Here is a 16,712-nt window from a genome sequence, read left to right on the forward strand (position 1 = left end):
CCCAATTTGTCTGTGTCGGAGCAGGGTTATCATCCACTGGCATAATTTCAACTATATGCCATGGATTTAATAAGCCTGGTCCGTTAATGCAGTTGGACACGGGTTATAAAACTTCCTATGGCTGTATAGTTACAGATTGACTGTACAGTATATTTAACAGGAACACATAGTAATTTAGAAATTACAAGACTGTATTGTCAGATACAGTCTCTTTTTAACAAAGAGCTGAGATTTACTCACCACATTTATACCTGCTATTAACATCCGTCTCGGGTGAACTGATCACTAGTGGACCACATCAGAGACAGTATAAGAAGACAAACCATTTGTAGAAAAATGAATTGGAGCAAACGCGACACCCAATATGGTAGCTGTGTTAAAGAAAGTCCTGCATTTATGATAAAAGATCCAAATGCCTTTTTTATAGAGGCACCACATCATTTTTAATTCCAGAAAACACATACAAATTGTTTTTTATTTTTTTTATTCTAATCACTTTAAAATGTTGAGTAGTACATACAGAGTTTAAAGAAAATGTCTATCAGATCGAAAGTAGAAGCCATATAATTTATTATAATTCACGTACTGAATAAATTAAAACTGTACAAGTATGTTTATTGTATAATTATATTATTTTTATTGCTGTCAAATGATTAATCACGATTAATAGCATCTAAAATAAGTGTTTACATAATATGTGTGTATGTGTGTATATTATGTATATATAAATACATACACATACATGTAGATATTTAAGAAACGTGTATGTGTGTAGTGTGTGTAAATATTTCTTAAATATATACATGTATATGTATTTATATATACATAATAAATATACACAGTACACATATATATATTATGTAAACAAACTTTTATTTTGGATGTGATTAATCATTTGACAGCTCTTGTTATAGATATAAAAAATGTTAATATTTATTTTTAATCCATTTAAATTATATATATATTTTTTTATAATAAATTGATTTAAATAAAAAATAATATAATATATAATTAAAATAGATTAAAAATACATATTTACATTTTTATATATATATACACAGTTTTTTGTTGTTACTGTTTTTTTTACATTTATGGGTGTTAATAGCAGGCATTTTAATCTTGTTATCAGATATATAGGCACCATTGTTTACACTTGAACACAATGAATATTTTAACACCAGAAAAATGCGCTTACCTGAGAAAAAGCAAACAGCTTGCTTACAACAGAAATGCTATTTTTGTGTTCTCTTTTTACAGATAATACAGATATGTCATACTTTTAGCTGATGGACTGCTGAGACACAACATAAAGTCTGGTTGCCTTTAATCTTTAATCATGACTGTGCCTCAACAAACCTGTAAACCTTTCACACTGTGCTTTTATGTTTTTATGCTAACCTCTTTTTTTAATTCCTTCTCTAATCAATAAATAAGTCTACTCAATGTTATGTCTGTGTGGTGGTGACTTATTTAATCATGGAGGAGAAACTGTGTCTGGAAGGAGGATACAGTCTCTCAGATGCTATTTCATACTCTTCAGCTGTTATTAGGGTGAGGCAGCTGGATATTGTATGGCTTTTTCACATCTACCATCCTCAAGGTATTAAATGCAGGTGGAAGTAAATTTCAGTACAGAAAAAGCATCCGCTTTTCAAGTGGGTCAGGGCGGAACAGCTAAATGCATTTCCATTTTATGTTTGCATTCATTGCCAGTGGAAAATGAGTCACTGTAGGCATTGTGTATGCTGCTTCGTGCCGGTTGGAGAAGTTAAATTGAGATATGATTTACACCCTGCCATAAAAATGCAGCATATACTCTTCTTTGCCTCTTATGCACCATTGTGCTCTACTTTTCATTTTGACTAGATGATGTGATAGCCAGCTTTCAGCTATTTCCTCATTTTTATTGTTCATTGTATTCAAGAAGCAGTGACTTTGTAGCGTAGCATGCTTGAATACGTTGAACCATGACGCTTGAGGCTTACTGTTGTAAATCAGCTCTGTCCCCTGTGTCTTTATCTTCAGTTAGTTTTGTATGTGATTGGATGTCACCCCTGCATGCGTTTCATTGTTCATGTAAATTCAGGTAATTGTGTTTAAAGACAACATGACGGCAATGGAATTCACGACGCATTTGATTAATGCAACATGTTTCTATGTAAAAGTATATTTAATGGGAAATTAATGTAGGGTGGGACTTGACTGTGTGCTGTGGATGAATTTGTTATAAAGGAGGAGGAAGTTATTACATTAAAAAATGTTTGGTTATAAAAACTTTTCTTTTTTTCTTTTAAGGAAATAAAATAATGCCAGGGACATGTTACAAACTTAAATAGTTCAATTTTGATTTCATTGTTGTCTTTTTCTCAGTCACTATTGGGTCTGGGCGATATAAGGAATATCCACAATATATATCACTACTATTTTACATGTGAAATAAAATTAAGTCTTTTTTTATGTTATTAATGTGTTTTATTATTATTATTATTATTAATATATATTATTGGTCATTAATTTTACTTTTAAAAATATAATCTATATAATTATATATTTAATTAATTTAATCAAATTCTAAAGTTTATATATATATATATATATATATATAATGTATGTATTTATTAAATAATTCATTAAATAATGTATTTACCTTATTGCTTTTATAAAACGGTTACCACACAATACAAATATTAAAGACAAAAATATGTATTAATGCAACTTTCATGAAGTAAACTTTCACTAAAAGCCTTCCTTCCGCCAGAAAAAACAGTCCCTGACCGTGAACAGCAACAGAAGTTACATTATTACGCCATTAGATGGCGGCAAAGACTGTCTTTATGAGTGAGTCAGTCAGTAGCGAATACTTTTACACTGAAAAGACTGAATTGTTTTGAACACGGAACAAGACACAACTGACAAATGCTTTGATTAGCGCTGTCAGTCACGGGAAAACCCCTTAACTGTTAAAAGGACAAGATAATACATTGGACATTTAAACTGATTTTTTTTTTTTTATTATGAACATAGATGCAGATTTTTATTAACAGATACAACATTTGATTTTAATAATGTATTAGTAAATATTAATACTTTAGAAGTATTTTTTGTTGTTAGTCCATGTTAACTAACGTTAACATCTGGAACCTTATATACACTAATATTGCAATATCAAATATTATCAGATGATCCTTTTTTTAAAAGCGATATCGCCCAGCCCTAGGTTCTAGCCTTTGCATGTGTGTATGCTCTCTGTCATTCTGTCTGTTACTCTGCGTGTGTTGTCACAGTAGCGCTGCGCACTAAATCAATGATAGTTGTTGTAGCCGAAGCAGAGGTCCTGTCCGTGCTGTTTTGGGTTGTAGTCAGGGAGTGTACAGCAGCTGTCTCTACTCTGTGGTTTGTCCTCCCCCTCATAAGAGACAGACTGTAATTTCATCCCCACCCAACAGATGGAAACACGCCTCTCTCCCCCACAGCCTGGAAAACACTAGCTCCCCGATCCTCCCTGATATTCTCCAGAAACTGTGTTTACATGCAGTCTAATAATCTGTATATAACCTGACAGATAGCCCATCGGAATGAAAATCCCTCAAGTACAGAACAGTTAGAAAAAAAGATTGAATTTGAGCTTGAGCTGAATAAATTAATAAGACATTGGGATCCTGTTTCTGATTTTCCTTTTAAATAAATTTAGCAACATTAGAAGAAAGCTTTTTGGGGATAATTTTAGATATGTTATAAAAACCAGATACACACATAGGTGATATGCTGAATTTACTTTCTTCCTTAATCAGATGACAGAACTCGCAAGATTCTTATTCTTATGATAATGTGACGCTTAATGCCTCTCTTGAACTGTATGTTCAGAAATGAGAAAAAAGGTAACATTCTTGTAAACATGTTTTAATCTTGCTGCAGATTTTATTTACATATTATTTACACATTAAAAATCTGCAAATTTAATTTAATTTGAATCAATGACAATTTGTGCGTGTGTGTGTGTGTGTATATATATATATGTATATATGTATATATATATGTATATGTGTGTGTGTGTGTGTGTATGTATATATATATATATATATATATATATATATATAATTATTTCTAAATGAGAAATTGTGAGACCAAAAGTAATTTATTTAGCATTTTTCTTATTTAATTCATGTTTTTATTTTTTAAATACTGCAGAGTATTACATTTTTAATATTTTTAAAAGTAAATAATAATAATAATAAAGTTTTTTTTTTAAATAAGTTTTCAATTTTTAAAAATCCTTTAACATTCCGTTTATCTTCATGTTTAAATGATATTTTGTATCCCAGATTTCATTGTGGTCTTTTCGACCCCACTGCAGTATCAAACATCTGTATATCACTTCCTGATTCAAAAATGTTACACATTTTGTGCATTTTACTGTATCTACAGCCAGTGCTGGTAGCATATTTGTCTCTTGTTTCCTCTGTTAGCTCTAAGCATTAACCCCCCTGAGCTCTGAAGCAGGTGGGCGGCAGTGTCCTTTTGCTCTGTTATGGATGGAGTGTGTTGTAGATTTGCAGGACAGGCATGGCGTACCGCCCACCAGCGGCGCTCGGAAGAGCAGGAGTTCTGTTAATGCACTGGACATGCACTTAGAGCACCAGCAGACCACACAGTAACTCTTTTCTTCCTCCCCGGCCGTCACTACTTCTGTCCTGCTTTCACTTTCAGGGCGATGCTTCATTTTCCTTGCTCTGTGTCTTACTGGTTTTATTTGTAATCAAATAATTCTCAACTACCCTGGACAAAGTAGAGCTCTGAAATGAGAAATTAAAGGAATAGTTCACCCTCATGTTGATGCAAAACCCATGAGACTTTCTTTATGTGTCGCAAAAATTTTAATATGTAAAAAAATGTTTGATCAGATATTTTCTACCGATGACCGTGATCCATTAATAACAAAAAAGCGTAAAAAAGTAGTTCCTATGATTCAGACCAAGACTTAAAGGGTTAGTTCACCCAAAAATGAAAATTATGTCATTAATCGCTCACCCTCATGTCGTTCCAAACCCGTAAGTTTAAGATATTTTAGATTTAGTCCGAGAGCTTTCTGTCCCTCCATTGAAAATGTATGTACGGTAGACTGTCCATGTCCAGAAAGGTAATAAAAACATCATCAGAGTAGTCCATGTGACATCAGTTTGTTAGTTAGAAGTTTTTGAAGCTTCGAAAATGCATTTTGGTCCAAAAATAACAAAAACTACGACTTTATTCAGCATTGTATTCTCTTCCGGGTCTGTTGTCAATCCGGCTTCACGACTCCGCAGTGACGCTGCTGACGTGTTATCCGGTGCGCCCGAGCTTCGTTTACAGGGAGACGCACGCTCTATTCAAGCTATTCTACATTGTTTGTATTTTGGTATTGCTATATTTTTTAAAATGGTGCGTAAGTGTGCATGTCGCGGATGTCCTAATCGCTAAAAAAAAAACACGTAAAAGTGCATTACCAACGCAGACAGATGAAAGGATTCAATAGAATCAATTCAATGGAATCAATTCAATGCAAAGGATTCCGGAAAAGAATACAATGCTGAATAAAGTCGTAGTTTTTGTTATTTTTGGACCAAAATGTATTTTAACTAACCCACTGATGTCACATGGACTACTTTGATTACCTTTGATTACCTTTCTGGACATGGACAGTCTACCGTACAAATATTTTCAATGGAGGGATAGAAAGCTCTCGGACTAAATCTAAAATATCTTAAACTGTGTTCCGAAGATGAACGGACTAACGGGTTTGGAACGACATGAGGGTGAGTCATTAATTACATAATTTTCATTTTTGGGTGAACTAACCCTTTAAGTTGTTATTTAATGATAATCTGTTCATTTGAGAAATGCTAAATCATCCGAATCATTGACTCAACTGAGTTGAACTTGAGAACCGAATCCATCTGATTCATGAGCAAGTCATTCTTTTGAACCAATTCTTTCAAGATAAACTGATTGAACTAGTATTATGCAGCATGATTCATACACGAATCGGACTGATCAGGCTCTCAGTTGTTTTATTGACTCAGTGATTCGGTTGCAATGATTCTTAAGTTAAAGGGATGGTTCACCCATAAATGAAAATTCTGTCATTTACTCACCTTTATGCTGTTCCAAACCTGTATGAGTTTCTTTATTCTGTTGAACACAAAAGAAGATATTTTGAAGAATGTTGGTAACCAGACAGTTGATGATAGCCATTGGTTTTTCCTTAAATGTAAGTCAACGGCTACCATCAACAGGTTTTTGGGTGAACTATCCTTGTAACTGCTCAAAAATGAACTGCTTCAATGTCTTCAATATGTTTTTTCACTGAAGACAGACAGTCATACGGGTTTGGAATGACATGAGGTTGAGTAAATGATGACAATTTCCTTTTTTTTTTTTTTTTTCCTGGTGAACTGTTCCTTTAACTATCAGTGTAGCTTTAATGTATGCAAGCACTAGATGCTTTTGCACACATCTCTGCTCTCCAAGGTAGTTGCTGTAGATGTCACTTCCTGTCTGTCCTTTTTCTCTGTCTTTCTCAGGGTGTTCTGTTCCTAAAGATTAATCACACCTGTCCGACATACCTTCTGCCTCTGTATAACACTGCTATTAGTCTCTTCATGACAGCTTCATGAAATTCTGTGCATTTGAGTCACGTAGGCATTGTAAATCACCATGATTTGGGTCAAAAAGGCATGGATATCCTGTGGTCAAAATCACAGTATAAACAGAAATGATTGTTATAACGGGGCAGATCTAGGCAAATTAACACCAAGTCGACAGTAACATGGTGGTCTGTTCTCTGTGGTTGTGGGTCCATTTAATTCTGTCTCCTCTGGGCCTCGTCTCTTTCCTGAACTAATAGGAAAAAAGTCCTTTGCTTCTCATTGTAGACTTGTGTTTCTTTCAGATATTTCTGAGATGGAGTCCTACCATTCCTACTCACCTCAAGATGACCAAAGGTCACGTCAATCTGACCTCTCCTCACACTCTTCAAATGACGCTGCACGAGAGAATACCAAGTGAGCACAGCTTTTCATGTCTATGCTCAAAAAGCAGTTATTAAAAAATAAAACATCAAACTAAGTGCCACTTATTTCAAAGACAAAGGACTTTAGGAGCAATTTCTGGTTGTCTAATGTTAGTCAAGCATGTATATTCTCAGTCAGAAACTGTCAGATCAAAACTGCAATTTATCTTGTTGTATTTATTTTTAGGGAGGACCCTCAAAGCAGACTCGCAAAGCCCGTTGTAACATCCTCTCCTTACAAAACTCCAGAGGTGCCGCTTCCAACCCAGGAGGAGAGAGCAGAACCACAGGAAGAAGAGCCACCACGTAGGAACAATTATGATGAATTAGATGTATTATGGTTTGATATCCTCTGGCAGAGGATTGGCAATACTTGTCAGTTGCCAAATGAGAGTATAATTGGTTTTGCTGACTAAATAAACCAGACAAATGTTGACCAGAAACTGCAACATTACATACAGTCGGTTAAAAGGATGGTTTGACCCTCACTGACTTTTACTTCAGTGGAACATTTACCATCAGAAGTTTATTTAGGATAACTAAATTTGTCACTAAAACTGGGAATGGTATGCTACATAATCACATTGTCATAAGAACAGATTTATTTATTTACATAACATTTATGCAAAATGCTTAATTCATTCAAAAGTTTGGGATCAGTAAGATGTTTTAATATATTTGAAAGTAGTCTCTTATGCTCACCAAGACTGCATTTATTTGATGAAAAATACAGTAAAAACGAAAATATTATTAGAATTTAAAATATTTATTTTTTCTATTTGGATATATTTTAAACTATAATTTATTCCTGTGATGGCAAAGCAGAATTTTCAGCATCATTATTCGAGTCTTTAGTGACACTTCAAAAATTTGCTTCATTTCTTATTATCATCATCAATGTTGAGAACACTGCTGCTTAATATTTTTGGAGAAACTGTGATATATTTTTTTTAGGATAATGAATATTAAGTTATCTGAAATAGAAATCTTTTGTTACATTATAAATGTCTTTACTGTCAGTTTTGATCAATTTAATGCATCCCTGCTGAATAAACGTATTAATTTCTTTCAAAACAATGTTACTGACCAATTTAAATTTGCAGTCTGGCTGTTTGCAGTGGTATTAGGATGAAACTGATGCTGAATTATTTTTTATTCAATGTGCAGCAGCATTAAGGACAACACCCAAGATCCTGCTGAGACCGAGCCCGGAGGACGAGGCCATTTACGGGTGAGTGGATGCTGTGAATAACCCGCAGGTTCAACCCTCCTCACTCATGATCTTATTCACTGAACTACAATCTTATTTATTAACTAAACCAGAGGACTCACTGAGGGCTGAGTTTAGATCTGAAGACAGGGCTGCACTTCAGTCACCACACACTCATCTTACACACACACACACATACACATTAGTAAAATCATACAATATCATAATCCCGATTATTTTGGTCAATATTGTAATCACGATTATTTAACACTATTATGAGTGTGCCATATGACCAAAACCTAAGATGAGTAATTTATTAAACTATAGCTTTCTGTGAAATCTAATTTTTAAAAACCAGTAAAATTTTGCAATTCTCAATTCTAATTACAATGCCACAGCAGACTAGGCTACCTAATTCAAATAAAATAGTCTTCAAAAAAATATTGAAAATAAGTAAACAATCAGTAATACAATAAAAACAAAAAAAATCAAAAAACAATAGGATAAATACACTAGAGAAAAAAAATACAAAAACAAATATATAAAAATACAACTTGTCTTTTGTTCTTTGATTAACATTAAGACACAGATGGCAGCAGGATGCATGGATCCAATATACTGATACACATTCTTTTATTTTCCAACTGTTTATTTTCACATAAGACATAACTGACTGTGTTTACGTGAATAATCGCCAACCCCAGCATTTTGAAATTGTAGCATGTATTTGACCATTTAGGCACACGCACGAAGCTCAAAGTTCAGTTTGCTTCGCTGTGTACTGCTTTGTGTCGGAGGGCGCGCACAGAAAGCCACCTGAGGAAAAGCTCCGTAGTATGGTGCTTTTGAAAACTCTTTTTAATATCAAGCACATCCCTTTTTACAAAAGGCACAGTACATGATTTTACTGATTTACACATTAAGTTTGGGCTTTGAGGAGTGAAAGTGCACCGCTGTAAATGAAAGAAACTGAATCGGGCACAATAATCGTTTTATTTCAATTATCATATTATTTTGTAATTGTTGGAAGCCGAATTCGAAATTCAGTTTCGATTAATCGCACGCAATTCTGAACTGAAACGCCTTGATTGTAGTCTTGAGTTTCCGTCCGGGAATTAACACATCACAATATTCCTCATTTAAATAATTCCTGCACCAGGCATACGCAAAAAAGGGCTGAGGCCTGGTTGAGTTGCCTTAGTAGCGTGTTGAAACTCACAAGGGTCACATTTCAGAAACACGCTAGGTCACTGGTCCAGCCAACCAATCAGAGCACATTTCAGTTTTCAGAAGAAGGAGCTTCATAGAGACCGGAACTAAAAAGTGTGTTACTGAAAGAATGGGAAGAGAGGTGCTGCAACAATGTAAAATATGTAAAAAGAATTGTGTTTTTTGAACGTTCAAGCATGAAAGACTATTCTAGTAGACCCCACAAACAAAATCAAGACTTTGTTACAGAGCATAATATGGACTCTTTAATTTTGAGGTGAACTGTCCGTTTAAACTGTCACACTCGAGGAAGAGCGAACAGGAAGACAAAGCACAGAAAATGAAACCAAGATGGGGGGGTCATCTGCATCACAGCCTCACAGACGGAGTGGATACTGCTGCAATCTCTCTTTTAATCATCCTCTCCGTCAGCTCCTCCATATTCATGAGGAAGAGGCAGTCTGCTGCTGCTCGTATCCACTGGGAGAGGTTATTTTTGTGTCCTGTGCTTGCTTACAGAACCGCTTTGCTTTAAGACTAGAGACCAGCGTTTGTTTTACCTGAGCACAGGATGAGAGAGGTGCTTTCAGCTGGAGATCAGGGGAAAACAAGACATGACGGTGCCTTTGGTTTTTGGTGTGTTTGGAAAGGATGAATAGAAATTGGACCATTTTTAAGCATCACTATGTTTTTCTCTTAATATCTTTTTTGGGAGTTGTTCTATTAAATGGGTACATGTTGCATTTTGGAAAGTACATTTTTGATATTAACATTTCTATCAGACAAAGTATGACTGTACCATCTCAAATTAAACTAATTGAATATTTTAAGTCAGAAAGGGAACACAATGCACATTATAAATGTTTTTACTGTCACTTTTGATCAGTTTAATGCATCCTTTAAACAGTTGAGTATTGGCAGGTATGAGTAAAGTAAATTTGGAGTCTGTCTACTTGCTGTTTTTTTAAGAATGAAATTGATGTTAAATTATTATTTTTAGCAAATTTCAAACTCTCACTCTCTTTTTTTAGGCCCAACACAGTGATGGTGAGCTTTCAGAAAGGAGAGAGCGTTGGACTGAGGTTAGCTGGAGGAAATGATGTGGGAATATTCATAGCAGGAGTGCAGGAGGGCAGTCCGGCTGAAGAAGAAGGTCTCCGTGTAGGGGATCAGATCGTGAAGGTATGAAAACATCAGTTTCAGTTTTAGGTTTTTCCCCCTGAGGTTCACTTATAATGTTCAAAAAACAAAAAACAATTGTAATTGAATTATTCATGACCATTTTCCATGCTCTCTTCGACCCTTTGAATAAAACAAGTTGTTTTTATTACTGTATCTTTAAATCTTATGTATGTAAATTACATCTCTTATGATAAGTTTTCCAAGATCCCTTTAAGAGAAGAGAACGTACTTTGAATTTGATTCGCATTTGTCACATTTCCTTTTCAACTGTACGTGTGCGTGTGTGTTATGTCTCTCCCTAAAGGTGAATAACGTTGACTTTCGGGGCATTGTGCGAGAGGAAGCCGTGCTGTTCCTGCTGGAGATCCCGCGGGGTGAGGTCGTGACCATTTTGGCACAGAATAAAACCGAGGGTGAGTGCAAGAGAACACAAGCCTTGCTCACACCACACACATTAAACACACAAAACTGCCCCTCGCTTCACCTCAGGAAACACACAAGCACTGAAACACCCCTATCTTCTTGTCCAAAGCAGTGTTATTTTGGTTTTATTATAGTTTAATATTAATATTTTGAATTTTGAGTTTTCATATTAAAGGGTTAGTTCACCCAAAAATGAAAATTCTGTCATTAATTACTCACCCTCATGTCGTTCCACACCCATAAGACCTTCGTTCATCTTCAGAACACAAATTAAGATATTTTTGATAAAATCTGATGGCTCAGTGAGGCCTGCATTGACAGCAAGATAATTAAAAAGAAAGTCCTTAGTATTTCTTTAGTAGCCCAGAAAGCTACTAAAGACGTATTTAAAACAGTTCATGTGACTACAGTGGTTCCTCAATATCTAGTGATTGGCGATTTCAAAACACTGCTTCATGAAGCTTCGAAGCTTCATGAATCTTTTGTTTCAAATCGGTGGTTCAGAGTGTGTATTAAATCGCCAGTCACGTGATTTCAGTAAACGAGGCTTTGTTATGTCATAAGTGTTTGGAAACATTTCGAAATTTCAATGGTTCACGTGACTTTGACAGTTTTATTTTATTTTATTTTATTTTATTATTACCTTTTAAAAATAATAATAATGTTTTCCAAATTATTTTTAGTACTATATTGGCCCCTAAATTACAGGTCTAGCAGCCATTCATACATTGCTGTATGTGTGAACAGGCCCTGAAGCGCTCTCTCTTCATTCTTCCCTTCCCCCTATACACACAGAGCCTGTTGCTCATCAGTACAAAACCAGTTGTAGCCAGTTTTGGCTCTTCCAGGGACTGCCGTGTCAAGTGCGGTCATGCTCACACATGTACAAACATGCAAAAATCTTGATTTTCATGTTTGTGAGCTGTGCTTTCTTTTGCCTGTTATGTAAGGAAGTAAATGAACCCCTGTTCTGAATGCTTATTGGTTCAATCCCAGTAGAGGAACTTTCAGAAAGGAGTTCAACTAAAAACAAGTTCCTAACCCCATCGCAAGACAGCGGGACGTCAGCAGTGACCTCTGCTGTTGGAACTGACACTGCTCTCTTGGCTCTATCGCTCTTTTTCTGCTGTCATGCCATCCTTCCATCGCATTCATTCCCTGTCTCAGTCTTTATTTCTCTCTCTCCGTCTCTCCTTGGTGTGGATGTCTCATGGAAAAGTCAGGGGTTGAAGCTCATTTGGTCTGAGCCGAGACAGATGTGGTGTCAGAGCTTTAATCAAGAGGGTGACGGCACCACTAGAGGAAATCTGACCTCTGTAAATTTTATCCTTGAATGACACTGGATCACCCATTTAAAATTCACAAAGTACAACAGAATTCATTTACAGCATTATTTTGGATAGTGTTAGAGATTGATAAACTGAAAATCACTTACAATTAGTTAATTAATTAATTTATTTTTAGCTATTCAAATTTTGTTTATCTATTTATGTATTTTTATTTTTTTTTACATAACCTTTTGATTTTTATTATCGTTATTTATTTATTTTTATGCATTTTTTTTACTTTTTATATTTATTTATTTATTTATTGTATCTATTTATATTTTGTTTATCCATGTATTTATTTTTTATCTGTTTTTATTTTATTATATATTTATTAGTTTATTTGTTTAATAATGTATGTTTTATTTTTACATAAACTTTTGATTTATTTTTATTTTTTTATCAATTTATATTTTATCTATTTATCCATTTAATATATATCTATTTCTATATTTTTATTTTTACAGAACCTTTTAATTTTTATTTGTATCTTTTTATTTGATTTTGTTTTATTTATTTACAGCACCTTTACTTTTTTTTATTGTAATTTTTTATTTATCTGTTTTTTTATTTTTATCTATTTATTTTAATTAGTCTCACTTTCAATTAATCCCAAAACATTGAGTTGTTTGGGAACTAATGTCTCTGTGTTGTGTCTTAGTTTACGAAGACATCTTGGTATCCGGTCGAGGGGACTCGTTTTTCATCCGGACCCATTTTGAGTATGAGAAGGAGCTGCCTCAGTGTCTCGCCTTCTCCCGGGGGGAGATCCTCAAGGTGGTGGACACCTTATATGACGGCAAGCTGGGAAACTGGCTGGCCATCCGCTTGGGCAAAGACAACCAACTGCTGGAGAAGGGCATCATTCCCAACAAGAGCAGGTGAGAACGGAGAAGGATGGGCAATCTTTGCCTGAGATTAAAAGCTATATATGTCAAAATATGCCTAAGCTAAATGGCGTTTAAGACTGTAACCCTGAAATAGTGTAAACTATAGTGATTAGCTATAGGACAAAACCAGAGATCAGAGAACCAGAGACTTTGCTTCCAATGATCCATCGCTTTCGTTCTTTTTCTACTCGTAACCCTTGCTCCTGTGCCGATCAGAGCGGAGCAGATGGCAAACGTCCAGAACACACATAAGGGCTCAGGAAGTGACAGAGCTGACTTCTGGAGACTACGTGGTCAGAGGGCGGCCAAGAAGAAAGACCTGCGGAAGAGCCGAGAGGAAAGTTCTTCTGCTGTCGCCACACGATTCCCTGCCTATGAGAGGGTGGTGCTGAGAGAAGGTGTGTGTATATATATAATAGACAATAATAATATTTTTATTTTTAATATAGATATAAAAACAAGTTTGTAGTGAACACTATGGATCTTATGAATCAGAATGTAGCCCGAAAAAGAGAAAGTAATAAATAACCATGTACAACTGATGCAACGAATGGCAAACATCATGATTTATTTATCATGGTACCTGTATGGTTTACACAATAAACTTTCTTAATAAGATGATGGCTTCTTACACACAACATCATTCACCTCTCTGAGCGGACCAGCCTAATACTGCTAATGAAAGTCTCTGCAGCTGAGAAATTTTTAATACTTTTGAAAAATGGGCTCATCACTGAGAGAGATTGCTCCCTACACACTATTCAAGAAAAATTACCCAATAAATTCATCATGATTTATGTGGCAAAAGACATTGTCAAGAATTTGAATAAGGCTGTTTTGAATCATAAATCAAGACTTTTTCTTTAATCCTCTCTAAACCCTATTTACATAGCTAATGGAGTGTTTATTACCATTAACAGAAACCATTCTGTATTTTAGTCAGGCTAAAACAGATTACCTCAGCTGTGAAATCCTTGTTGTAAACCTTGTGTTCCTCCCATAGCGGGATTCCGAAGGCCGGTTGTGCTGTTTGGACCAATCGCTGATGCTGCCAGCGAAAAACTGAAAGCGGAGCTTCCGGATGAGTTTGTAATTGCCAGTGAGTTCATTTCAATCTCTGCAATACCATCAATAATGGGATTGTCACACTAGATTTTAAGTATTATTTCAGACCCTGTAATGAATATTAGCAACCTGATATGATGTGAACATGCTTTGAACTTCTGTTTGGAATAATAATAAATGATTAATTTAAATGACAATATATTTAAATGTTTAATATAAAATATATTGATGAAATATTATTTAAATAAATAAATATCATTATATAAATAACACAAACTAATAATTCAGCCTTATTGAAGTTTACATCCTTTTAAACTTGCCCACATGTGAAAATGAGTTTGACTTATTTTCAGTCCAAGTTAAATTTAGGTTGTGTGTTGGTCATATTCTTGTATACCTGCTTTTCATGAACAAACTTTGTATGGATATGAATGAATAATAAAGTCTAGTTTTGACACCACCTTAAAACTTTAAGCTAAAAATTAGGGCTTTAGCTACCATTAAATAAAAAAAATATATTTATTTTATTGTACATACAGTGGGTACGGAAAGTATTCAGACCCCCTTAAATTTTTCCCTCTTTGTTATATTGCAGCCATTTTCTAAAATCATTTAAGTTCATTTTTTTCCCTCATTAATGTACACACAGCACCCCATATTGACAGAAAAACACAGAATTGTTGACATTTTTGCAGATTTATAAAAAAAGAAAAACTTAAATATCACATGGTCCTAAGTATTCAGACCCTTTGCTCAGTATTTAGTAGAAGCACCCTTTTGATCTAATACAGCCATGTGTCTTTTTGGGAAAGATGCAACAAGTTTTTCACACCTGGATATGGGGATCCTCTGCCATTCCTCCTTGCAGATCCTCTCCAGTTCTGTCAGGTTGGATGGTAAACGTTGGTGGACAGCCATTTTTAGGTCTCTCCAGAGATGTTCAATTGGGTTTAAGTCAGGGCTCTGGCTGGGCCATTCAAGAACAGTCACGGAGTTGTTGTGAAGCCACTCCTTCGTTATTTTAGCTGTGTGCTTAGGGTCATTGTCTTGTTGGAAGGTAAACCTTCGGCCCAGTCCTGAGCACTCTGGAGAAGGTCCAAGATATCCCTGTACTTGGCCGTATTCATCTTTCCCTCGATTGCAACCAGTCGTCCTGTCCCTGCAGCTGAAAAACACCCCCACAGCATGATGCTGCCACCACCATGCTTCACTGTTTGGACTGTATTGGACAGGTGAGCAGGTGAGCAGTGCCTGATGAGCAGTGCCTGGTTTTCTCCACACATACCGCTTAGAATTAAGGCCAAAATGTTCTATCTTGGTCTGATCAGACCAGAGAATCTTATTTCTCACCATCTTGGAGTCCTTCAGGTGTTTTTTAGCAAACTCCATGCGGGCTTTCATGTGTCTTGCACTGAGGAGAGGCTTCCATCGGGCCTCTCTACCATAAAGCCCCGACTGGTGGTGGGCTGCAGTGATGGTTGACTTTCTACAACTTTCTCCCATCTCCCGACTGCATCTCTGGAGCTCAGCCACAATGATCTTTGGGTTCTTCTTTACCTCTCTCACCAAGGCTCTTCTTCCCCGATAGCTCAGTTTGGCCGGACGGCCAGCTCTAGGAAGGGTTCTGGTCGTCCCAAACATCTTCCATTTAAGAATTATGGAGGCCACTGTGCTCTTAGGAACCTTAAGTGCAGCAGAATTTGTTTTGTAACGTTGGCCAGATCTGTGCCTTGCCACAATTCTGTCTCTGAGCTCTTCAGGCAGTTCCTTTGACCTCATGATTCTCATTTGCTCTGACATGCACTGTGAGCTGTAAGGTCTTATATAGACAGGTGTGTGGCTTTCCTAATCAAGTCCAATCAGTATAATCAAACACAGCTGGACTCAAATAAAGGTGTAGAACCATCTCAAGGATGATCAGAAGAAATGGACAGCACCTGAGTTAAATATATGAGTGTCACAGCAAAGGGTCTGAATACTTAGGACAATGTGATGTTTCAGGTTTTTTTTTTTTTTAATAAATCTGCAAAAATGTCAGCAATTCTGTGTTTTTCTGTCAATATGGGGTGCTGTGTGTACATTAATGAGGGAAAAAAAATTAACTTTTAGCAAATGGCTGCAATATAACAAAGAGTGAAAAATTTAAGGGGGTCTGAATACTTTCCGTACCCACTGTATTGAGTAAGTATTTGTAGTTTGATTATACTTGTTGTTTTTGTCCAATGGCACATCAGAAACAGAACCCAAAGACGCAGGGTCGGAAAAATCCTCCGGGGTGGTTCGTCTCAACACGATTCGACAGATCATCGAACAGGTAATAGTGTATGCACACACAAATTAATAATCAAAACTTCAGTCAG

The 16,712-nt window shown here is 35.7% G+C and overlaps 1 protein-coding gene across 4 annotated transcripts in view; it reads left to right on the plus strand.

Annotated features, from left to right (window-relative positions):
- LOC137026891 (tight junction protein ZO-2-like) overlaps positions 1-16,712 on the plus strand; it is an 83,034-nt gene that overhangs the window by 54,639 nt on the left and 11,683 nt on the right. For 2 of the 4 annotated variants that reach the window (XM_067394498.1, XM_067394500.1), the window contains exons 8-16: positions 6,929-7,040; positions 7,236-7,354; positions 8,216-8,279; positions 10,499-10,649; positions 10,954-11,062; positions 13,059-13,278; positions 13,504-13,685; positions 14,291-14,386; positions 16,578-16,666. In XM_067394498.1, coding sequence (XP_067250599.1) covers positions 6,929-7,040; positions 7,236-7,354; positions 8,216-8,279; positions 10,499-10,649; positions 10,954-11,062; positions 13,059-13,278; positions 13,504-13,685; positions 14,291-14,386; positions 16,578-16,666 — 1,142 coding nt within the window. Of the gene's footprint in view, positions 1-1,257; positions 2,505-6,928; positions 7,041-7,235; positions 7,355-8,215; positions 8,280-10,498; positions 10,650-10,953; positions 11,063-13,058; positions 13,279-13,503; positions 13,686-14,290; positions 14,387-16,577; positions 16,667-16,712 lie in introns of those variants that run through there. The other 2 variants (XM_067394499.1, XM_067394501.1) reach the window with 2 other exon arrangements.

Source organism: Chanodichthys erythropterus, chromosome 9 (assembly GCF_024489055.1).
Source record: "Chanodichthys erythropterus isolate Z2021 chromosome 9, ASM2448905v1, whole genome shotgun sequence".
In the NCBI taxonomy this organism is placed as follows: Eukaryota; Metazoa; Chordata; class Actinopteri; order Cypriniformes; family Xenocyprididae; genus Chanodichthys; species Chanodichthys erythropterus.